General features: G+C 41.8%; 1 protein-coding gene, 1 long non-coding RNA gene and 1 pseudogene across 3 annotated transcripts; all 3 read right to left on the bottom strand.

Moving 5' to 3' along the window:
- Nucleotides 1–24,978, bottom strand: part of LOC110485287 — a 39,125-nt pseudogene that overhangs the window by 5,852 nt on the left and 8,295 nt on the right.
- LOC118937796 lies at nt 4,317–7,753 on the bottom strand. The gene is made up of 2 exons (XR_005035224.1): nt 6,102–7,753; nt 4,317–5,898 (listed from the first exon to the last, which is right to left on the bottom strand). It is a non-coding gene; the product is annotated as an uncharacterized LOC118937796 (long non-coding RNA).
- LOC118937794 (gastrula zinc finger protein XlCGF57.1-like) lies at nt 8,943–18,728 on the bottom strand. Of its 2 annotated transcripts, none has more exons than XM_036939271.1 (3): nt 18,408–18,708; nt 11,541–11,721; nt 8,943–10,712 (listed from the first exon to the last, which is right to left on the bottom strand). In XM_036939271.1, the coding sequence occupies exons 1-3, from the start codon at nt 18,414–18,416 to the stop codon at nt 9,286–9,288; spliced, it is 1,617 nt and encodes a 538-aa protein (XP_036795166.1). In that variant the 5' UTR covers nt 18,417–18,708; the 3' UTR covers nt 8,943–9,285. The 2 variants fall into 2 exon arrangements, with proteins under 2 accessions (XP_036795166.1, XP_036795167.1); XM_036939272.1 differs by having other exon boundaries at nt 10,327–10,712; nt 11,527–11,721; nt 18,408–18,728.

Below are 24,978 nucleotides of genomic sequence, written 5' to 3'. Positions count from 1 at the left end.
GTTCGCTTGGGACAGCAGTTTGAGAAGGACAGAGAATGCCAACAGCAATATGACCAGAGAAAGAAACAGACACCCAAACAGTTACCCAAGACAGACTATCAACAACAGCCAGAGTCTCCAGCCAAGACCCCTCTCGTGTTCTGTTGGAGATGTAGCCAAAAGGGACATTCTTCAGCTACATGTCCAAGACCGTATCAAGTAAACCCTTCCAGAAACCACAAATCACAACAGGCCAACACACCTAACTATTTTCACAGGAATCACCATCCTACTCTGGGTGCTTTAACCAGAGCTGAAACCCCAAGAGTCACTGCCTACGCCCCCCCATCGACATCCCCTTCCTTTCAGTTAATACCGCACCAACTGGTGTTACCCCTGTCCATAGGCCCATGGACAGGAAGAGCCATCTTGGATACCGGGTCATCCTACACACTGCTCAATGAGAAACTGTGGAAGGAGGTTAAAGACCCACAATACAACTTGAAGCCGTGGACAGAAGGTCCACTCTATCTGGCTGATGGTGAGGCTAGACGACCACTTGGATGGAGTGAGGTAGAGTTCCGCCTGTGTAACAGCTCCTATGTGATTCCTTCGGTTATCCTACAAACCAAGAACCTTGCTTTTCCTGTCGTGTTGGGAATTGATTTCATGTACTTCAGTGGTGTCCAGATTGATATAGTGGAGGAAGCACCTGTTTCCTTTTCGACTTGCGGTAACTCTAAATCAATAGTTGTTTAGTATTCAGAAAACATTCACTTGCTCGACCATTCTGAAGGTCATGTAACTGTTACATGCAACATTTCTTGTGAACTTAACAGGACAGATGTTGCTCTCTAGTTTTATGATGTAACAAAGGTCTGGTTGAATGTATTCTGCCACTGTCTTCTTGTCTCAGCTGAGTCAAGGCATATGAACTAACAGGTTATAACAACGCAATGATCACAACATGTAAAATAGCTATTTTTCTGGCTTTCTTCCCTGGTGATTTTTACCTACACACCACTACTGCAAGTTGTAGTTTTTCCCTCATTATTTCTCCATGGTTCTGACTTGACCTGCTTGTTGCGCATTGTCTTGTGTCAATCTGTGTGCTTTAGGCTAGTAGGCTACTTTGCTGAAGGACAAAATATCCAACGTGTTTATTACCACCATTGTTTATGAAACAGTATAACTTTAGACCGTCCCCTCGCCCATACCCGGGCGCGAACCAGGGACTCTCTGCACACCCACGAAGCATCGTTACCCACAAAAGCCGCGGCCCTAGCAGAGCAAGGGGAACCACTACTTCAATGTCTCAGAGCAAGTGACGTCACCGATTGAAACGCTATTTAGCGCACACACCGCTAACTAAGCTAGCCGTTTCACATCCGTTACATTTATTTTGTTCAAATGGAACGAATGGATATGGAAGATCAAATATGATTAAACTAGACATGTTATACACCACAGTAGGAAAACAGTTAATAAGTCGACATAACTTACCCGATCCATCGTTGAAGCCGTTCTTTCTTCTGCGTTTCTTCAAATAAAAAACGTGACAGTAAATCTGTAGCTAGCCTACACTAGTTACTTTCTTTGTTACCGCGTTCAGATAAAGCTAGACCAGAACAAACGTTAATATAAATATCAACACTCGATTTACGTTGTGACAAATATATGTCTGATGTAGCCTAATCTTACGTCAGAAAGATCCTGGATATGATTGTAATCTATTAAAGTCAATAAAACGTCCAACACCCTATTCACCAAAAATACTGTTGTTGTCTACCTCTACCCCAGAGTCTGTTGGAACAACGTCCTCTTCGGGAGTCCAGATAGTTTTAATTGTCTGAGGCCCAGTAAGTGTAGCCTAAAAAATACCAAATTACAAGCTATACGTGCTGCGAAGCATGCAGCATTTACAGCAATGCAACCTCCGAAGTAGTCAGTGTGTTACAAGCATTTCGCTACACCCGCTATAACATCTGCTAAACACAAGTATGTGACCAATAAAATTGGATTGATTTATAATTCTTCCGCTTTACAGACCAGATCCAGAGATGTTGAGAAGGAAGTGGTCTTCTTCTTCTTTAGTGTTATGGCGGTCCGCAAAACAATGACTATTGGTGCACTTCCCCACCTAGTGTGTTGGCTGTGTATCAGCCTACTATTCTGTAGTATGAATTCATTACACTTTGTGAAAAACCAACTAACCCTACACCCATTTAAACATCATTATTCCACTACTTTGGCCCTCTGATTCAACACCAGTGTGCCTGGGAGGACAGGATATTATCATTCAAAACACCTTGTAAATATGCAGTAAAATATTATACACCCAAGTACTTCTCTACAGCTGCCACCACAACATCTATCCACTGTGTTTTACATTCTATTACTGTGGTACAGTTGACAACCATGGCCATGAACTTGGCCAAAACTTACTGAAGCATGTTATTCCTATCACTCTATTGACTTCAGCCTAATTAAAGGGATCCTCTCAGGATCCTTCACCCTGGACCCATCTTCCTCTACTACTCTCTTCCCTGCCTCAGCATACAACACCCTCTGCACTACTGTGATCCTGGTAACCTCAACCTGTCTTTCTCTCACTGGACACATCTGATCTCCAGCACCATGTGTACCCCTACAGTTTATACACACAACTTTTTACATCAATACTACACATTCCTTTCTATCAGGTCCTCCTGCACACTTCTCACATCTAGGAATCTCCCTGATACACACTGCTGGAAGGAAGTAGTCAAGGAAGGGAGTTTGTGTTTATACAGGAAGTACCGCCCCCACTTACCGTCAACCAATCATTTCGATGTTGAGCTATACGAGCTCGCCAGCTTGTAGTCTTGAAACTCGGAAATGAGATACGTTTGGCTCGTTCATCCATCCCAATGGGGAAAATGTTTGGTTTTGGAATAAATACTGAAAATAAGATAAGCACAGGCTTGAGGTGATCTTATACGTTTGTTCTATGAGATAATAGCAGTCAGTTAATATGAACTTTATATACACTGCTCAAAAAAATAAAGGGAACACTTAAACAACACAATGTAACTCCAAGTCAATCACACTTCTGTGAAATCAAACTGTCCACTTAGGAAGCAACACTGATTGACAATACATTTCACATGCTGTTGTGCAAATGGAATAGACAACAGGTGGAAATTATAGGCAATTACCAAGACACCCCCAATAAAGGAGTGGTTCTGCAGGTGGTGACCACAGACCACTTCTCAGTTCCTATGCTTCCTGGCTGATGTTTTGGTCACTTTTGAATGCTGGCGGTGATTTCACTCTAGTGGTAGCATGAGACAGAGTCTACAACTCGCACAAGTGGCTCAGGTAGTGCAGCTCATCCAGGATGGCACATCAATGCGAGCTGTGGCAATAAGGTTTGCTGTGTCTGTCAGCGTGGTGTCCAGAGCATGGAGGCGCTACCAGGAGACAGGCCAGTACATCAGGAGACGTGGAGGAGGCCGTAGGAGGGCAACAACCCAGCAGCAGGACCGCTACCTCCGCCTTTGTGCAAGGAGGAGCAGGAGGAGCACTGCCAGAGCCCTGCAAAACGACCTCCAGCAGGCCACAAATGTGCATGTGTCTGCTCAAACGGTCAGAAACAGACTCCATGAGGGTGGTATGAGGGCCCAACGTCCACAGGTGGGGGTTGTGCTTACGACAGCCCAACACGTGCAGGACGTTTGGCATTTGCCAGAGAACCAAGATTGGCAAATTCGCCACTGGCGCCCTGTGCTCTTCACAGATGAAAGCAGGTTCACACTGAGCACATGTGACAGACGTGACAGAGTCTGGAGACGCCGTGGAGAACGTTCTGCTGCCTGCAACATCCTCCAGCATGACCGGTTTGGCGGTGGGTCAGTCATGGTGTGGGGTGGCATTTCTTTGGGGGGCCGCACAGCCCTCCATGTACTCGCCAGAGGTAGCCTGACTGCCAATAGGTACCGAGATGAGATCCTCAGACCCCTTGTGAGACCATATGCTGGTGCGGTTGGCCCTGGGTTCCTCCTAATGCAAGACAATGCTAGACCTCATGTGGCTGGAGTGTGTCAGCAGTTCCTGCAAGAGGAAGGCATTGATGCTATGGACTGGCCTGCCCGTTCCCCAGACCTGAATCCAATTGAGCACATCTGGGACATCATGTCTCGTTCCATCCACCAACGCCACGTTGCACCACAGACTGTCCAGGAGTTGGCGGATGCTTTAGTCCAGGTCTGGGAGGACATCCTTCAGGAGACCATCCGCCACCTCATCAGGAGCTGTCGTGGATAATTGTTTTAGAAATATAATACTCTCAGAAGAACTTTGTGAATTCAATGTAGACTTTAATACAAGTTATTAAGAGCCGTGCTGGTCCGCGGAACAGCCGCCCCTTCTTAGCACTGGCTCTGCTTTTATACATACATAGTATTTGTGTACATCACATATGTAAATAAAGTTACTCCCCCTTAGTTCGTCTGCCACCATTAAATTCATATTCTGAGTTCTTTGCTTGTTTACACCCAATAACGCTGATATCTGCTTTTGGTTAGGTTATAACGATGACAGAACTCTTTCCATGTTCTAAAAATAATGTATGTATTGCATGCTTATGTTTTACGTGTTAGTCATCAGTTATCTTGCCTACATCTTTCTTCCTGTATCCTGCTGATGATTAATAAACTAAAACAAGACAAACAAAACCATCACAGATAACACAAAAAAATACAGCAGCAGATTGTTACACTTACACTACAGGTTATTCCCCTAACAGCACAATAACTTGCATTACCCAAGTGTGTGTGTGTGAGAGAGATATTGTACAGGTGTGTACATGTCAATAATTCCTTTATTTTACTTTTAGACGGGTGTATTGTTAGATATTACTGCACTGTTGGAGCTAGGAACACCAGCATTTACAATTGTATCTTTGTCAAATAAGCACCAAAAGGGGTCAAACAAAGCTAGCTAGATTACGGGAGTATCCGGAAACCCTGTGTCTGTCTGTCACAAAATGTAGGTGCTAACCTTTTGTGACAGCATGCCTTTTCCTTTTGGACTAAAACTATAAGAATATTCAGAGTTATGAAAACTGGTTGTTTTGCAAATGTTGAATTTATAATATGGCTACTAATAATGGAAAAGCTATCTCAAAGTTAAAGTATACAGACTTGACGATATTCTTGCAGAAAAATGTATTATGAATGCAAACGTCTCCTTCTAGATTTGCACAAATGTACCTGGGTGACTTCACACTAAATGTCATGTAGAACGCTCATACTTCAAGTTATCCGTCTGAAACTGTGCGCACACACCGCTGCCATCTTGTGGACACCATCGGAATTACAACCAGAGTGATGGCTAAAACTGGGACCTTTCTCTTGCATTTCAAAGATGGTGGTAGAAAAAAACAGGTTGTTTTTTTCTTTGCATTTTCTTCTAACAGATCTATTGTGTTATATTCTCCTACATTCAATTCACATTTCCACAAAGTTCAAAGTGTTTCCTTTCAAATGGTACCAAGAATATGCATATCCCTGCTACAGGCAGTTAGATTTGGGTATGTCATTTAGTCGAAAATTGAAAAAAAGGGAGCTATCCCTAAGAAGTTTTAATTAATGACTCCAACCTCTGCAGACAGGCGAACGGGTTGCTATGGTGATGGTGGACCTCTGCAGACAGGCGGACAGGTTGCTATGGTGATGGTGGACCTCTGCAGACAGGCGAACAGGTTGCTATGGTGATGGTGGACCTCTGCAGACAGGCGAACAGGTTGCTCGGATGTGTTAGAGTGTCATGCAGGAAGCCACAGAAGTGGATAACAACAGCCTCCCTCGCAGTACAGTAGTATTTCCTGGCCTTGGCCTGCTGGACACCTCAGACATTTTGGGCATCAGCAGATTGAATCTGAAATACATAAAGAACAAAGACATACAAATAGACAATGAATTGCTGTCCAAAAAAAAGTATATTAGATATGTCATTTTATCAGTACATAAAGCATTGAAACATGATGTTACCAATTGTAACCGTGTTTGTTGTAATTTACTGGAGATTGCATATTGATGATGACTTCTGGAGTACTTAGAATAGCAATCTAGAGCCACTACCTGTTCCAGACGCTGGACAAGCAAGCCCCTGGTACCGTCGCAGGAAGAGGTCCAGTGCACGCAATAGGTGTCCTTCCCCATCGGGTCCTGCCAATTCTGGTGGGCACCAGCGGTGTGTGCCCAAGAGCCTGGAAGCTGTTCAACCGGGTTTGCCCTGTTCAGTGGACTGGTGTGGTAGAAGGTGTACAGTCGTGGCAAAAAGTTTTGAGAATGACACAAATATTAAATGTCCACAAAGTGTGCTGCTTCAGTGTCTTTAGACATTTTTGTCAGATGTTACTATGAAATACTGAAGTATAATTACAAGCATGTCATAAGTGTCACAGGCTTTTATTGACAATTACATGAAGTTGATGCAAAGAGTCAATATTTGCAGTGTTGACCCTTATTTTTCAAGGCCTCTGCAATATGGTGCATAAACTCTTTGGCCTGCTTCTCATTTCTATTAGTTGAGCCCACAACGATTCCTTTTTTGTCATCCAAACCACAAAAATAAAGACATCAAATTAATTCAATAATAATTCAATATACAATCATGTTATCCAATATAGCTGTCAGTTTATTGTGCTAAATTAGCCTTCTAGCCTTTGTTTACTTAAGGGTCAACACTATAAGGCTGGTAAAGTCAATTGTGTCACAATGCTTCAAAATGTAAACAGCATCTGTAGACAAACATTCAAATAGAATGTCACAGAGCCATAGGAAAGCATGGAGATCCATTTCATCATCAGTAGGCCTATAATTTGGTTATTTATACACTATTTTGAGGTGAACCAAAGCTTATCAATAACTGAGAAATAACCTACAATACTGGACCACATCTGATAAATAGACTTGAAAAATCTAGCTACAAAAGTACTAGTCTAGCTACAAGAGTAACAACATTCACTTACTCGCACATCCACTCAAAGTCAGAATGTGGTCTCATCTTCTTGCCAATGGCATGTACAGTCCTAAACAGTATCTTCATCTTCGTGCTGGTCTGCTCTGACATTGCCATTATTGCCGTCACAGAGGGTGTCAAGAGGAGAGGCTCTGATTGAGCCTGGGACACTCGGCACGCAGGCAATGTGACATTGCTGTGTTCATGGTCACAAATGTTCTCCAGCTTCATCATTTTATTTCTGATAACAAATGAGTTGTTTCTGCTTTTATCTTCAGCATACTGGTGGCACACAGAACAATTCATCACCACAGTCTCCGCATCTTACTGTAGCCAGCCTCTTGAAACACCTTTATCTCCAAACCTTTTAACCATTTCTCACAAAACTTCCTGTGATTCGTCCTCCTTTTCGTCAGTGGGTTTTCGTTTCAAAAGGTTGGCTCACTCCAGGTAAATATCGCCACATAATAGCTATTTATTGAACAGTAGCTAGCAGCAGACCCGTGGCAAGTGAGCGATGTCGAGTAGCTGATGTACCGTGTGGTAAACAGTGCCGTGAAACTAGAAGCACTAGAGACGGTCTGTGGTAGGCTGGCAAACATGAATAATTCCCTTGAGCCATCATGCCAGATTTGATTGCATTACTATTTTGGTACAAACATTTACCCACCAGTGTGGCGGATAACATTCTGAGATTTACTCGCCAAATGAAAAATCTATCCACATTTGGCGCTTGGCGGGTGTTAATTTCAGAACCTGCTGCCATCTATCTACGGTTTTTGGTTGGGGTAGGTTAATAGTCACAGTAGGTACAACATCTCCAATGCACTTCCTTATAAACTCACTCACCGAATCAGCGTATAAATCAATATTATTTTCTGAGGCTACCTGGTACATGTCCCAGTCCACACGATCAAAACAATCTTGAAGCGTGGGTTACGCTTGGTCAGACCAGTGTTGAATAGTCCTCGTCAGGAGATACATCCTGTTTGAGTTTCTGCATATAGGAAGGCAGGAGCAAAATGGAGACGTGGTCAGATTTGCAGAACGGAGGGCAGGGGAGGGCCTTGTATGCATTGCGGAAGATAGAGTAGGAGTGATCCAGTGTATTGCCCTCACGAGTGCTACAATCAATATGCTGATAGAATTTAGGGAGCCTTGTTCTCAAATTTGCTTTGTTAATTAAAATACCCAGCTACAATAAATGCAGCCTTAGGATATATCGTTTCCAGTTTGCAAAGAATCCAGTGAAGTTCCTTGAGGGTCGTCGTGGTATCGGCTTGAGGGGGGATATACACGGCGGTGACAATAACAGACGAGAATTATCTTGGGAGATAACACGGTTGGCATTTGATTGTGAGGAATTCTAGGTCAGGTGAACAAAAGGACTTGAGTTCTTGTATGTTGTTACGATTACACCATGAGTCGTTAATCATGAAACAAACAACCTGCCCTTCATCTTCCCAGAGATGTTTATTTCTGTCAGCGTGACGCATAAAGAATCCCGGTGGCTGTACGGACTCCGACATCATATCCCGAGAGAGCCATGTTTCCGTGAAACCGAGTATGTTACAGTCCCTGATGTCTCTCTGGAAAGCAACCCTTGCCCTAATTTTGTCTACCTTGTTATCTAGAGACTGGACTTTAGTGAGTAATATACTCGGAAACTGTGGGTGGTGTGCACGCCTCCGAATTCTGACCAGAAGGCCGCTCCGTCTACCACTTCTGCGGAGAAGTTGTTTTGGGTCGGCCTCTGGAATCAGATCGAATGCCCTGGGTGGTGGTGCGAACAAAGGATCCGCATCGGGAAAGTTGTATTCCTGGTCGAATTGTTGGTAAGTTGACGTAACTCTGATATCCAATAGTTCTTCCCGGCTGGACTAGAAGCGAGGCGACCCTTTCTGTTGACACCATCTTGCTCACACAAGAAAACTATAACATTAAAGTGAACTCTTGTTTATAAGATATTGGATTGGATTTATTGATTAATTGAATACATGAATATACAACTATTGTTGAAACATTATGCATAATGAGATTTAATAATAGTATCATGAGTATATGAAAGACGATACAATTATCAACATCACCCCCTCCCCCCACACACAATATGACATTGTCTATGATAACATTTATCCATTTAGATCCCAATGTGTGATATTACAAAGACACAGGGGAGACCTGATCCTAGATCAGAGCTGCATATTATGCTCCACAGAGGTTACCATGGTGATCAGACTAAGTCAACTGTTTAAGAATGGGAGATGGATATGTTTTCTATAGAGCCTTTAATTTAGGGATCTATAACCACTGTCGGGTATAGGATGGAGATGAAATATGGCACGTTTTTGATTTCTGGTGTTTTTTAATTTGCCCTAAAAGAGAAAAACTCTTTCCACATAGACAGACATAGGGTTTCTCTCCAGTGTGTGTTCGCTGGTGTGAATTCAGGGTCCCTAACTCAGCAAAGCTCTTTCCACACTGATCACAGCTATAAGGCTTCTCTCCAGTGTGTGTTCGCTGGTGTGAATTCAGGGTGGAAGCTCGAGCAAAGCTCTTTCCACACTGATCACAGCTATAAGGCCTCTCTCCTGTGTGTGTTCGCTGGTGTATAGTTAGTTTATCTGATAGAGCAAAGCTCTTCCCACACTGATCACAGCTATATGGCTTCTCTCCAGTGTGTATGCGCTGATGTTTATTCAAGGTGGAAACCACAGCAAAGCTCTTTCCACACAGATTACAGCTATATGGCTTCTCTCCAGTGTGAATGCGCTGGTGTATAATCAGGGTGTTAGCTACAGCAAAGCTCTTCCCACACTGATGACAGCTATAAGGCTTCTCTCCTGTGTGTACACTCTGGTGTATGGTTAGGGATCCTGCACTCGCAAAGTTTTTCCCACAATCAAGGCAGGGGTAAGGCTTCTCCCCTGTATGAATTCTCAGATGATATTTGAATGTGTAATATGTAGCAAAACTCTTCCCACATTGATCACAGCTGTAAGGCTTTTCTTCGGTGTGTGTTACCTGATGTCTAGTTAGGTTGGAAGCTTGAGCAAACCTCTTCCCACATTGATCACAGCTATAAGGCTTCTCTTCTGTGTGTGTTACCTGGTGTCTAGTTAGGTTGGAAGCGTGAGCAAACCTCTTCCCACATTGATCACAGCTATAAGGCTTCTCTCCAGTGTGTGTTACCTGGTGTGCTGTCAGGTTGCCTGAGTGATTGAAGCTCTTCCCACACTGATCACAGCTGTAAGGCTTCTCTCCCGTGTGTGTTAGCTGGTGTGCTGTCAGGTTGCCTGCCTGATTAAAGCTCTTTCCACACTGACCACAGCTATAAGGCTTCTCTCCAGTGTGTGTTACCCGGTGTGTAGTCAGCTGTCCAGACCGAGCAAAGCTCTTCCCACACTGATCACAGCTATAAGGCTTCACTCCAGTATGTGTTAGCTGGTGTGTTGTCAGGTTGCCTGACTGATTGAAGCTCTTTCCACACTGATAACAGTGATAAGGCTTCTCTCCGGTGTGAATACGCAGGTGAATTATGAAGGACCTCCGTGTAGTGAAACTCTTCCCACAGTCAGAGCAGCTGTGGTGAGATTTCTTCCCTGTACGTCTGTGCTGGTGTTTGAGGTGTTCTGATTGGGAGACACTCTTCTCTGCCTCGTCAGCAACATGTTGTTGTTGAAGCTCCCCAGATGATAAGTTCCTCCCACTGAGAGGAGGAGAGTCCCCTGTGAAACAGACATTGAAACAGACATTGAATAACTTGGTTTTGGAAATATGGGTCCATAAACAAACATCAACAATATATCATTATACACTCAGTGGACAGTTTATTAGGTACACTTCCCAGTTCATGAAAATAGGTCACTCCTACAGACAGTGAGTCACGTGGCTATGGCTTGCTATATAAAGCAGACCGACAGGCAGAGACATTAAGTTCCTGTTTGATTGAACATCAGAATGGGTAAAACAAGTGACCTAAGCGACTGAGCGAGGTATGATCGCCGGTGCCAGGCGCGCCGGATCCAGAATCTCAGAAACAGCCACTCTCCTGGACTTTTCACACACGACAGTCTAGAGTTTACCAAGAATGGTGCATCAAAAAAGCAAATATCCAGTCAGCAGCAGTCCTGTTGGTGAAAACAGCTCATTGACGAGAGAGGTCACAGGAGAATGGCAAGAATCGTGCAAGCTGACAGGCGGGCCACAAACAGACAAATAACTGCACAGTGTATCTGAACATTGTTGCTGACCAAACCCAATAGAGTATCTTTGGGATGAGATGGAACGGGCTGTTGGCAGCATGAATGAGCAAGCCGTCTGCAGCAACTGCGTGTTGCCATTGCGTCAGCATGAACCAACATCCCTGTGGTACATTTCCGACACCTTGTAGAATCCACACTCCGGAGAATTCAGGCTGTTTTGGAGGCAAAGGCTGACCCGATCCGGTACTAGATTGGTGTACCTAATAAACTGAGTATATATTGTTTATCAATGAATTAACAGAAGTTGCAGAATCAGATTGTAGTTTCATCCACACACCCCATTGTTCTTACTTGATGAAATCAAATCTCCCTCCTCCTCGTGTCCTTCTCTCACAGTTCCACTCTGCCCTGGTGTTTTCCTGCAGTCGACCAGCCGCACAGACACCCTCTTCAGACCCAGCAGTAAGGAGCTACCCGGAGAGTTGTGACCAGGGGACTCTGGCAGGTTGGAGGGGGACGGGCTAGCTCTGTCCTGGTGAACACAGGAAGTATTGTACATAGAATATCATTAGATCAAAAAATGTGATGACTTTAGTCAAAATCTCTGATTGATGGCTGCATCTTTATAGTACCCCATTTCTCCTGAAGAGTGCAATCGTTCACTACTTTCCACAAACGTACATATTTTTTCAAATCACCCAAGTATTTTAGCAGTGCATTGTACACCACACCATAATTTCAAATGGTAGCACAGTGACTCACTTTGCCCTACTGTATAGAAGTACACTGGCTGAAGAAGACTGGTGTAGTATTTACAGTCAAATCCATGAATTATTTGGTTTTAGCTTCCAACCTAAATTAAATTGATGTCAATTTATACCGTTTTTTTCAAACTGTACGTAAACTCGACACTATCCAATTTTGGTTTTGTGGTTCAGTTTTTAGCATTTTCATTAAATTATAGATAAATGTAAATCTTTTCAAAAGTAATTTATTGAAAATGGCCTAAGAATTTTTAAACAGATTTTTGTGCTTAGAGTTGTGAAAATTTACCACATCCTTGTGAAAATTCCACCAAAGAGAGAAAAAAACGGCATTGGATTGGTGGAGTCATGTGATAGTGGGAGAATCCACCATATGTTTTATACTAGTCATTTCCTTTCAAATCAGTTAAGGGAAGTGAACAAGTGCACAGTTAGGGAGGACGGAAAGACAATTAGGGATTCCTTAACATATTATCTAGGCAGAAGTAGAGCAAGCGTGAGGGCCAAGGGTGCAACACTAGAACCGCGATTTGCCACATCATTCAACAGAGTTCTGGCACACCATTGAGCGCTGCTGAAAAGCAGAGGCGCTACCGTGCCAGACGTGATGCTGATTAATCTGTTTGGGTGAGGGGGCAGCATTTTCACGTTCGGATGACAAGCGTTCCCAGCGTAAACTTCCTGCTACTCAGGCCCAGATGCTAATATATGCATAATATTAGAGGTATTGGACAGAAAACACTGAAGTTTCTAAAACTGTTTGAATGATGTCTGTGAGTATAACAGAACTCATATGGTAGGCGAAAACCTGAGAAAAATCCAACCAGGAAGTGGGAAATCTGGACCTAGTGATCGCGCGTCATGGATTTGTGAACTCAAGGCGCGAACAACAAGGAGGTATTTGGACATAAATGGACTTTATCGAACTAAACAAACATTTGTGGAACTGGGATTCCTGGGAGTGCATTCTGATGAAGATCATCAAAAGATAAGTGAATATTTATAATGCTATTTCTGACTTCTCTTGACTACACAACATGGCGGTTATCTGTTTGGCTTGTTTTGGTCTCTGAGTGCCATACTGAGATAATTGCATGGTTTACTTTTTCCGTAAAGCTTTTTTGAAATCTGACACAGCGGTTGCATTAAGGAGAAGTATATCTATAATTCTGTGCATAATACTTGTATCTTTTATCAAAGTTTATTATGAGAATTTCTGTAAATTGATGTGGCTCTGTGCAAATTCACAGGATGCTTTGGAGGAAAAGCCAAATGTAAACTGAGGTTTTTGGGTATAAATATGAACTTGATCGACCAAAACATACATGTATTGTTACATTAGTGTAAGCACAGATCATAAGGATATATTTACGATTTACAATGGGCGTGAGGTGTCATGAAACCCCCCACCTCCATACCTCTCGATCTCTCCCCCTCCGGTGGGTATGAGAGATGTCTCTGCAGGATTGTGGTCCACAGTGACCTGACCCGAACAGGCCAGTCATGACAATGCTTATGTTAAGCCCTGATATGGCTGTTGGCTACACTAGTTCATTTAGCAGGCAAGATTTGCTTAGAATTCCGTGGCATTATTTTATAGTATGAAGAAAACAATTGAACATAGCTGTATAAAATAGAAAGGATATTTTCTTCAAGCGATTTGAAGGAGTGCGAACACATGCAGCCATTCTGTGTTGAGAGGTGAACAAAGAAAACAGGTACTTGTATACGCTTAAGTAAAGAAAAGGAACTATCTGCACAATGAACAGTGAAATAGGCTTGACAGGTATAATATGTAATAATTAAGGGTAACACTTTATAATAGCCATCATTAGTAAGTCATTTACATCTATTAATTACTGGGTCACAACCCTCAAATAAGTTGCTACTGTGAAAATCAATAATGAAAGTATCTATGGTTACAGTTAACGGCTGGCGCTGTCTATTTTGCTGCAGGTGAAATGGTTAAGTAACAATATATTTTATATGTTTCTTTTAGGCAACATGACTTTGGGAGAAGAAAAGGAGCGTTGTCAAAGCAAAATGAAACAGGGAGCTGCAGAAACTACAAGATCAGTCGAGGAAAGTCGAACAGCGAGCAGAGAAATACAGAAAGCGGCTCCAACGATCGAAAAAGGACCACCCATCTCCAAGATCCAAAGTCAACAAGTTGGTTCGGCAAATCTCGGGCACATCCCTAAGGAGAACCCTGTTGTTTCATACAGCAGTAGCTGAGGAAGTACATAACAAGTACACACATTCAAAGAGAGAGAGTGACAGACAAGTCATTGCAGGAATAGTCACCAGCAAAATCCTGAAGTACAGGTTGCAGAGATTGGCAGAGGAGGTTGTGGATACAACTGGTAAATTAAAATTACTAAGGGTACCAGAGGAAGAAGCACAAGGGGATTGCTGCCACGCTGAGATCAACGGTGAGATGATTCTTTTTATGTGACGTTGTCAGCAGGATCACAACAGGAAAAAAAGAAAAATTTGACAAAAAAAAGAAAGTGCAGAAAAGATGGTGGATTCAATGAAGACCCTCCATTTGAAGTTCCTAGATGAGCATCTATCATACTCACTGTTCTGCACACTTCCCCTCCTACTGGCTTGTGCTTCCAACATTGGCAGATCGTGACACGTGCATTTGCAAACAACATGAGGCTTTATTTTTTGCCTAAAAGCTTCACCAGATGCACATCATCTACACATCCAATGTGGAGAGCCTGACGCATGCCATCACAAGCAAGGTATGTATGTATGTATGTTCTGCACTGTATCGGCATCCAGACTGAAGTGACCACCTGCCATATGGCAACACCTGGAGCCCATCCTGAGGGAAATCCAAGAGAGATGCCCGGATGTTGTTTTTTTTGCGACGTTTCCTACACACAGTACAAGCAGAGTGGTAATTTTGACCTCTTTTGTACTGACATTTTCAAGAAGGGGTTTACCTGGAACTACTTCAAAGCCCCAGATGGTGTGGGTGGCACATTGAAGAGCAGGGCCAACAGGCTTGTCAGCCAAAGAGTTGATATCCCCCATGGCATTGTCCCTGTACCAAGCTCCGAGTGAGGGACAATCGAAGGTGAAATTGTTTTACATTCAGGAGCAAACTGTGGAGGATGCAGTGAAAAAAATGCCAGCTGACCTTCCAGCCATATCGTCCACATTGAGGCACCACCAGGTGGTCACTCTTTCACCTGGGAAAATTCTCTATAGCGACGTCAGCTGCATGTGTTCTGCAACAGGGAATCTGGAGTGTGATTGTTTTTTGGCAAAGTGCTCCAGCTTTAATCCACACAGATGACCACACAGAAGACCCCCATACACAGCACACCAGAAGAAGCACACTAAGTTAACAAACAGATCACCGACCATGTCGAATCCCACTGTACCTTCTCCGCTATGCAATCTGGTTTCCGAGCTGGTCATGGGTTCACCTCAGCCACGCTCAAGGTCCTAAACGATATCATAACCGCCATCAATAAAAGACTGTGCAGTCGTCTTCATCGACCTGGCCAAGGCTTTCGACTCTGTCTGTCACCACATTCTTGTCTCAATAGCCTTGGTTTCTCAAATGACTGCCTCGCCTCGTTCACCAACTACTTCTCAGATTGATTTGACACACTGAACTCCGAGGGCCTGTTGTTCGGAGCGCTGGCAGTCTATGGGGGTGCCAAAGGTTCAATTCTAGGGACGACTCTTTTCTCTGTATAAAATCAATGATGTCGCTCTTGCTGCTGGTGATTCTCTGATCCACCTCTACGCAGACGACACTATTCTGAATACATCTGGCCCTTCTTTGGACACTGTGTTATTAACCCTCCAAACAAGCTTCAATGTCATATAACACTTCTTCCCTGGCCTCCAACTGCTCTTAAATGTAAGTAAAACTAAATGCATGCTCTTCAACCGATCGCTGCCCGCACCCGCCCGCCCGATTAGCGTCACTACTCTGAACGGTTCTGACTTAGAATATGTGGACAACTACAAATACCTAGGTGTCTGGTTAGACTGTAAACTCTCCTTCCAGACTCACATTAAGCATCTCCAATCCAAAATTATATCTAGAATCGGCTTCCTATTTTGCAACAAAGCCTCCTTCACTCATGCGTTGTGTGTTCTGGTGGTATTTTTTTTGCACCCCGGTATCTCCACTTGCACATCATCATCTGCACATCTATCACTCTAGTGTTAATGCTAAATTGTAATTATTTCACCACTACGGCCTATTTATTGCCTTACCTCCCTAATCTTACTACATTTGCACACACTGTATATATATTTTTCTACTGTGTTATCCCACGTGTAACCCTGTTGTTTTTGTCGCACAGCTTTACTTTATCTTGGCCAGGTCGCAGTTGTAAATGAGAACTTGTTCTCAACTGGCCTACCTGGTTAAATAAAGGTGAAATAAAAAAAATATAGTGGGATTACTCGGAATATCACACATGGACATTTCCTATGGTCGAATATGGAATCATTCAATATCCTGAGGTGTGACACCCTATTTTCTCTCTTCATGTTGATAAATACTGACTGTATACATTGCATATGTGTTTTCTCAGCACATTCAAGACATGAAGCTTCTCTTGGTTGAGGTCCACGCCCAATTTTTCAGTTTTTGATTTGTTAAAAAAGTTTGAAATATCCAATAAATGTCGTTCCACTTCATGATTGTGTCCCAGTTGTTGTTGATTCTTCACAAAAAAATACAGTTTTATATCTTTATGTTTGAAGCCTGAAATGTGGCAAAAGGTCACAAAGTTCAAGGGGGCCGAATACTTTCGCAAGGCACTGTATATATTTAAAAAAATACATTTTTAACATATTTTACATATTTTTTTATTCCAAACAATGTTTTTGAAATAAAATACAAAAATGAGGCAAGCAAATGGGAATCTGTTAACCAAAGTATTATCTAATAGTGTACTATTTATTATTAAAGATTGGAGAGGAAGGAGAAGGAAAAATGAAGAGAGTAAAAAGAGTGAAGTGATGAGATTGCAGAAGATTGCGGTGGAAATTTGAAGAGAAGGAAAGGAAGAAAGAGCAGTAAGATGAGTGAAGAAAAGAGGAGGAGAAAGATTGGAGAGGAAGGAAAAGAGTAATAAGAGCAGACAGAGGAGGTACAATGGCTCTCCCCAAGAAACGGAATGAATGATATATGGACAGCAGCAGGGAAATAGGTTCACTGTTCCTACCATCAAGGCCGTGCTTATTGTGAAGACAAACTTCAACCTCCCCTGCCAGGAGTTCATGGAGAAGCAGGCCAAAGACAGAGAAATCCTTTAAGAAGATACATTCTTCTGAGAAATATACAGATTAGGTTGGTATAAATTATATTATGTAGTTACCAATCAGGTCATTGTCTTATTTCTTTATTGTGTTAAGTATTTCACATATACTATTGCCTGTTTTTCTTCTTCAATTTTGCTCATGTTCACTTATGCTCTTATTCTACCCAGACTAGCAGGACCACTGAATGGCTGTTCAGATTGGACAGTTCTGTCTTGTCTGTAGTATAGTTGTTTTCTCTATCACAGTGTGCCTGTTAGACTAAATACATGAACCCGGAAGTGTCCCCCTTTTTTATTTCATAGATAATAACATTGGATATTTTAATGATATATTGACCGCCTTTATTTCATAGATAATAACATTGGATATTTTAATGATATGTTGACCGCCGAACTGGAAATGTCCCCGGTTCACTTCAGAAATCTGATCTCCTTATTGTAAGTAACGTTAAGCATTTCACTGTAAAGTCTACAACCGTTGTATTCCCGCATGTGACATAAAATTTGATTTGATAGGCCCGACTGTGGACCACATTAGGATCTTGATATGCTAAATAAGGACAATCTGATAGTTATTTGCGTTGAGAACATGCTCAGTAATTTGACTAATATTAACTCCATATCATTATTCGACACGAGCTATCATTGTTGTGTTACTTCCGCATAAAGACGCGGGAAAACACAAGCTTACAGCACCGTAACTGGTAGCCTAGCAACAATAATCACCTATTTTCAACTGTCCTTTTTTTATTTGGGCACCAAAAATGTGTGTAAACGGTGTGTGTGGTCAAACTGGAGAAAAAGTGAGAAGGTGTTCAGAAAATACCTCAAAGAGGTTAACTGGTGGCTTCAAAGCCTCACAATGGCCAATACGTAGCATCAGCAATCCAGGGGTTATATACATAATTGGTGAAGGCGATGCCTAATTATTTCTCTCCATGGTTCGGATTTTACCAGCTGGTTGCGCATTGCCTTGTATCATTAATCTGTGCGCGATAGGCTAGTAGGCTACTTGGCTGAAATTACCACCATGGTTTCTTTTGTCCTGCTGTTCAAATCGAACTCATGGTTATTGAAAGGTCAAAGATGAAGACCTAGACATGTTATACACCACAGTAGGCATACTGTTAATAAAAGTCAAACAAACTTACCCGATCCATAGTGGAAGCTACTGTATTCGTTCTTCAACGTTTCAAATAACAAACAAGAAAGTGAATGTGTACACTGCAGTTAATTTCCTTGTCGTAGCGTTCAAACAAATAAAAGCTAGATCACACCTAATTAATTATCAAAACTCGATTTCAAATTGGGACAAATAAACGTTTCATGTAGACTAATTTTACATCCGAAAAGATCCAGCAAAAGCCTGTGGCTCTTTATTTGGTTTAAAAACGCAAGAGGACGGTAACAAAGCACTTCCTGTTGATGTTTTTCGGCTTCTTCTGTGGTGTTTAAATTGTACCGCCACCTACTGTACACACGTCAAACACTTTTCTACAAGTGGGTGATGCGGTTTAGGGATTAATTTATTGCTAGAAAATAACTGTTAGTATTGTCTCAAATATATAGTATGTTAAATTAATGTCAAAAATGTAGGTTGTTTTTGCTATAATCAATATATCATTAATCTATTTGAACTTTCAATTATTTTATCAGATTTTTGGTGTCATCCTCAATGATTGCAACTGCATTATGTCCACATGTGGTTGCATTATTTTAACATTTGCAAATAAAATCTAATTAAAATCACAACAATTCTAAGGTATTTATAGAAACAACAAAAACAACTTGCTGTCTATGGCTGGCTTCGGTTTGCTGTAAAGTGGCAGGCCGAATTTGAGATTAGTGAAATCCCTTGCTATCATCTTTCAAATTAGACCATGGCTAGGTGGCTCGAGTTGGGCCTCTTTGCCTCTTCCTCTCTGACAACATTCTCTTCCAGAGTCCAGATATTGTTATTGGCTGAGGCCCAGTAAGAGTAGCCTCGTAAATAACAGACTGATTACCACTACGCTATCCGTGCAGTGAACCAGTAAAGCCAGTGACGATTTCAGCATGTAAATCTTGGTGGGGCAAACCTCAAACATTTTTGTCAGCAAAGCAACAACAGAACACTAAACAATACATTAATTGCACTGTAACAGTGACAAATGGTGCCCACAAAGTATTAGGGCCTAGATAAAGCTGTCCCAACAGCAGAGCTATCTTTTCAGCACCATGGAGTGAATCCTTACCCTTACTATTAACGGTGCCTTGTCTGGCAGCCTAACAGTTCATTCAGCCTAATTTACTGCCTTAAAAAAAACATAGCTGATATGGCTGACTTGCTTAAACAAATGTGGTTTCCACTGACAATTGAGATGTACAAACTATGACATAAGGGAACAATGAGCAGATGAGGCAATCCGTAATTTCAATTAAGACAATGAACAACGTAGTAGTAATCAATATAAAGTAACAGTCAATATAACTATTTGTTCAGCACTTTTGAAATGTACAGTGACAGAATTCAGAATATGGGCTGGTCTTACAGTAGGCTATTCTCCCTGTACACCAAGTCAGACTGTAGGATAAATAAAGGGGGTATGTAAGCAGACGATGAAAGCTCTTACAATATTCAATGACAAAATTTATCTAAAACAGGCTATAGGCTAAACATACACCACCAAGTCAGAACAGTAGGCTAAGTTATGAGGGGAAAGTTACCAAATTATTAAGGTGAGGCACATGGGCCTAAGTGTATGTTGTGTAGTAACAGCTTACTACACAACATACACTTAGTATTACTTACTTAACTACAGTATACATATCTCCCTGGCATATTACATCATTTATGCAGCAGCATACAATACATTTTTGGACTTACCATGTGGCCCTGTGCTCACTTGAACAGGAAGGTGGTGCGACGGTCCTTCTTGTGGGCAAATTTTGTAACCAAAGTCTGGCATTCTCTGGATTTATGGTGCTTTCAAGACAACTTAAAACTCTGGGGAAAAAACAAAGGTTGAATCATGACGTCAGTGATTTTCAGGTCAGAGCTCTAGAGGCCCAAGTTCACTAAATGGAATTCCGAGTTGGATGACTGTTCAAACCGTATTTTCCCAGTCGAGCTCTCCCCAAAGATTTTTCTGTGACCTAACCTGTGTTCGAATACACATACTAACTAGAGAGAGATCGACCGAATATGATTTTTCAACCCCGATTCCGATTTTTGGAGGACCAAAAAGGTTGATACAGATTACATCGGCCAATTTGTATTTATTTATTTGTAATAATGACAATTACAACAATACTGAATGAACACTTAACTTAATATAAAAGATCAATAAAATCAATTTAGCCTCAAATAAATAATGAAACATGTTAAATTTGGTTAAAATAATGCAAAAACTAAGTTTTGGAGAAAAAAGTAAAAGTTCCTTGCTCAGAACATGAGAACATATGAAAGCTGGTGGTTCCTTTTAACATGAGTCTTCAATATTCCCAGGTAAGAAGTTTTAGATTGTAGTTATTATATTAGTTATAGGACTATTTCTCTCTATACCATTTGTATTTCATTAACCTTTGACTATTGGATGTTCTTATAGGCACTTTAGTATTGCCAGTGTAACAGTATAGCTTCCGTCCCTCTCCTCGCTCCTCCCTGGGCTCGAACCAGGAACACATCGACAACAGCCACACTCGATGCAGCGTTACCCATGCAGAGCAAGGGAAACAACCACTCCAAGTCTCAGAGCGAGTGACGTTTGAAACGCTATTAGCACGTGCTAATTAGATAGCCATTTCACTTCAGTGACACCAGCCTCATGTCGGGAGTTGATAGGCTTGAAGTCATAAACAGCGCAATGCTTGACGCACAACGAAGAGCTGCTAGCAACTTACCTTGGCTTACTGCATTCGCGTAACCGGCAGTCATTCTCCTTGTGGAGTGCAATGAGAGGCAGGTCGTTATTGCGTTGGACTAGATAACTGTAAGGTTGCAAGACTGAGCTGACAAGGTGACAATCTGTCGTTCTGCCCCTGAACGAGGCAGTTAACCCGCTGTTCCTAGACCGTCATGGAAAATAAGAATGTGTTTTTAACTGTCTTGCCTCATTAAATAAAGATTAAATAAAAAGGTGAAAAAAATAAAATAATACAAAATATTTAAAAAGCGGAAAAATCGGTGTCCAAAAATACAGATTTCCGATTATGAAAACTTGAAAACCGGCCCTAATTAAATCGGTCGACCTCTAATACTAACCACACTAACCGTACTATTTGTGAGGTAAATGGAGTAGGTAGTGTGCTTATTAGTCATAGTTAGTATCCCAAAAAGTCCTGGATGTCGTACTACAATCGCCAAAATACGAAGTATACAAGCAATGGACACCATTTCCATACCTTTTGGGCGCATAATGAAATTCAGAAAAAGGGCTTGGCTTCACAACGTTTTCAGGTTGGAAGAAAATATGCAGTCGAAGGCCGACGAGAGGGGATACAAATTCATTGCTAATTATGACAAATGTTGAGAAAATGTGCAACACAGCGTAACTAGAGAACATTACCAACCCCTATGTTCTGTATTTTCCGCTGGCTGTCCCACAACCACAGAAAGCACTGAGCTAGGCTTGAAACACCTGCATTTTGGAGCTGCCTTAAGAAAGAAAGAAAGAAACATTTGTATGCAGCTTTATTAACTCAATTATTTATACATTTTTAAAAATAGTTTGCAAACTGATATGAAACATGTATTAATGCCAAAACAACATGCAAAACAGCCAACAATTTTTTTCTTTACAAATATATCTATTTTCTGGCCCACATGCCCTGAATGACGGGTCGTCATACAGCATTTAAGGCGATGCTTCCTCCACAGAAGTCAGGCATTCGGAAATGGTCTTCTTCGGTGTCATGGCATTTGCATGGTTGTGCATGCTGCCACCTACTCTGCAGTAGTGGGTGTTTCAATCATGTTACATGTTAAACACATAAAATAAAGAACATGTCACCACCAACCAAACCTACACCTATATACCACTATCTCATAATAAATATATATACCACTATCTCATACTAAATATATATACCACTATTTCATAATAAATGTGTGTGTGTGTATATATATATATATATATATATATAGTCGGAAGCTTACATACACTTAGGTTGGAGTCAATAAAACTCGTTTTTTAACCACTCCACAAATTTCTTGTGAACAAACTATAGTTTTGGCAACTCGGTTAGGACATATACTTTGTGCATGACACAAGTCATTTTTCCAACAATTGTTTACAGACAGATTATTTCACTTATAATTCACTGCATCACAATTTCAGTGGGTCAGAAGTTTACATACACTAAGTTGACTGTGCCTTTAAAAAACTTGGACAATTCCAGAAAATGATGTCATGGCTTTAGAAGCTTCTGATAGGCTAATTGACATCATTAGAGTTAATTGGAGGTATACCTGTGGATGTATTTCAAGGCCTACCTTCAAACTGAGTGCCTCTTTGCTTGACATCATGGGAAAATCAAAAGAAATCAGCCAAGACCTCAGAAGAAAATATTGTAGGCCTCAAATTTTGGTACCACGTTCACCTGTACAAACATTAGTATGCAAGTATAAACACCATGAGACCACGTAGCCGTCATACTGCTCAGGAAGGAGACGCGTTCTGTCTCCTAGAGATGAACCTACTTTGGTGCGAAAAGTGCTAATCAATCCCAGAACAACAGCAAAATGAGTCCTATATCGACACAACCTGAAAGGCCGCTCAGCAAGGAAGAAGCCACTGCTCCAAAACTGCCATGAAAAAGCCAGACTATGGTTTGCAACTGCACATGTGGACAAAGATTGTACTTTTTGGAGAAATGTTCTCTGGTCTAATGAAACAAAAATAGGACCGTTTGGCCATAATGACCATCGTTATGCTTGGAGTAAAAAGGGGGAGGCTTGCAAGCCGAAGAACACCATCCTAACCATGAAGCACGGGTGGCAGCATCATGTTGTGGGGGTGATTTGCTGCACGAGGTACAGGTGCACTTCACAAAATAGATGACATCATGAGGATGGGAAAATTATGCGGATATATTGAAGCAACGTCTCAAGACATCAGTCAGGAAGTTAAAGCTTGGTCGCAAATGGGTCTCCCAAATGGACAATGACCCCAAGCATACTTCCAAAGTTGTGGCAAAATGGCTTAAGGACAACAAAGTCAAAGTATTTTAGAGGCCATCACAAAGCCCTGACCTCAATCTCATAGATAATTTGTGGGCAGAACTGAAAAAGCGTGTGCGAGCAAGGAGGCCTACAAACCTGACTCAGTTACACCAGCTCTGTCAGGAGGAATGGGCCAAAATTCACCCAACTTATTGTGGGAAGCTTGTGGAAGGCTACTGGAAACGTTTGACCCAATTTAAACAAATTAAAGGCAATGCTACCAAATACTAATTGAGTGAATGTAAACTTCTGACCCACTGGGAATGTGATGAAAGAAACAAAAGCTGAAATTAATCCTTCTCTACTATTATTCTGATATTTCACATTCTTAAAATAAAGTGGTGATCCTTATTGACCTAAGGCAGGGAATTTTTACTAGGATTAAATGTCAGGAATTGTGAAAAACTGAGTTTAAATGCATTTGGCTAAGGTGTACAGTGAGGGACAAAATATTTGATCCCCTGCTGATTTTGTATGTTTGCCCACTGACAAAGAAATTATCAATCTATCATTTTAATGGCAGGTTAATTTGAACAGTGAGACAGAATAACAAAACAATCCAGAAAAACGCATGTCAAAAATGTTATAAAATTATTTTCATTTTAATGAGGGAAATAAGTATTTGACTCCCTCTCAACCAAAAAGATTTCTGGCTCCCAGGTGTCTTTTATACAGGTAACGAGCTGAGATTAGGAGCACACTCTTAAAGGGAGTGCTCCTAATCTCAGTTTGTTACCTGTATAAAAGACACCTGTCCACAGAAGCAATCAATCAGATTCCAAACTCTCCACCTTGGCCAAGACCAAAGAGCTCTCCAAGGATGTCAGGGACAAGATTGTAGACCTACACAATGCCTTATTCAAGACCCTGTCTTTCAAAGATAATTTTAAAAACCCAAATAACTTTACACATCTTCATTGTAAAGGGTTTAAAACACTGTTTCCATGCTTTTCCAATTAACCATAAACAATTAATCAACATGCACCTGTGGAGCGTTCGTTAAGACACTTACAGCTTAGATGGTAGGCAATTAAGGTCAGTTATGAAAACTTAGGACACTAATGAGAGGCCTTTCTACTGACTCTGAAAGACACCAAAAGAAAGATGTCCAGGGTCCCTGCTCATCTGCATGAACGTGCCTTAGGCATGCTGCAAGGAGGCATGAGGACTGCAGATGTGGTCAGGGAAATAAATTGCAATGACCATACTGTGAGACACCGAAGACAGCACTACAGGGAGACAGGACGGACAGCTGATCGTCCTCGCAGCGGCAGACCATGTGTAACAACACCTGCACAGGATCGGTACATCCGAACATCACACCTGCGAGACAGGTACAGGATGGCATCAACAACTGCCCAAGTTACACCAGGAATGCACAATCCCTCCATCAGTGCTCAGACTGTCCGCAATAGGCTGAGCGAGGCTGGACTGAGGGCTTGTAGGCCTGTTGTAAGGCAGGTCCTCACCAGGCATCACCAGAAACAATGTCTCCTATGGGCATAAACCCACCGTCGCTG

This window comes from Oncorhynchus mykiss, chromosome 12 (genome assembly GCF_013265735.2).
Source record: "Oncorhynchus mykiss isolate Arlee chromosome 12, USDA_OmykA_1.1, whole genome shotgun sequence".
Classification (NCBI taxonomy): Eukaryota; Metazoa; Chordata; class Actinopteri; order Salmoniformes; family Salmonidae; genus Oncorhynchus; species Oncorhynchus mykiss.
Note: the sequence above shows the minus strand (reverse complement) of the source record. Positions and strands in the feature narration are given on the sequence as shown.

What these genes read in the sequence shown, in the direction of transcription:
- LOC118937794 (XM_036939271.1), bottom strand. An exon ending in GGGAGATTTGATTTCATCAA is followed by an intron (nt 10,713 to 11,540) that starts GTAAGAACAATG and finishes TCTGTTTCACAG; the next exon opens with GGGACTCTCCTCCTCTCAGT.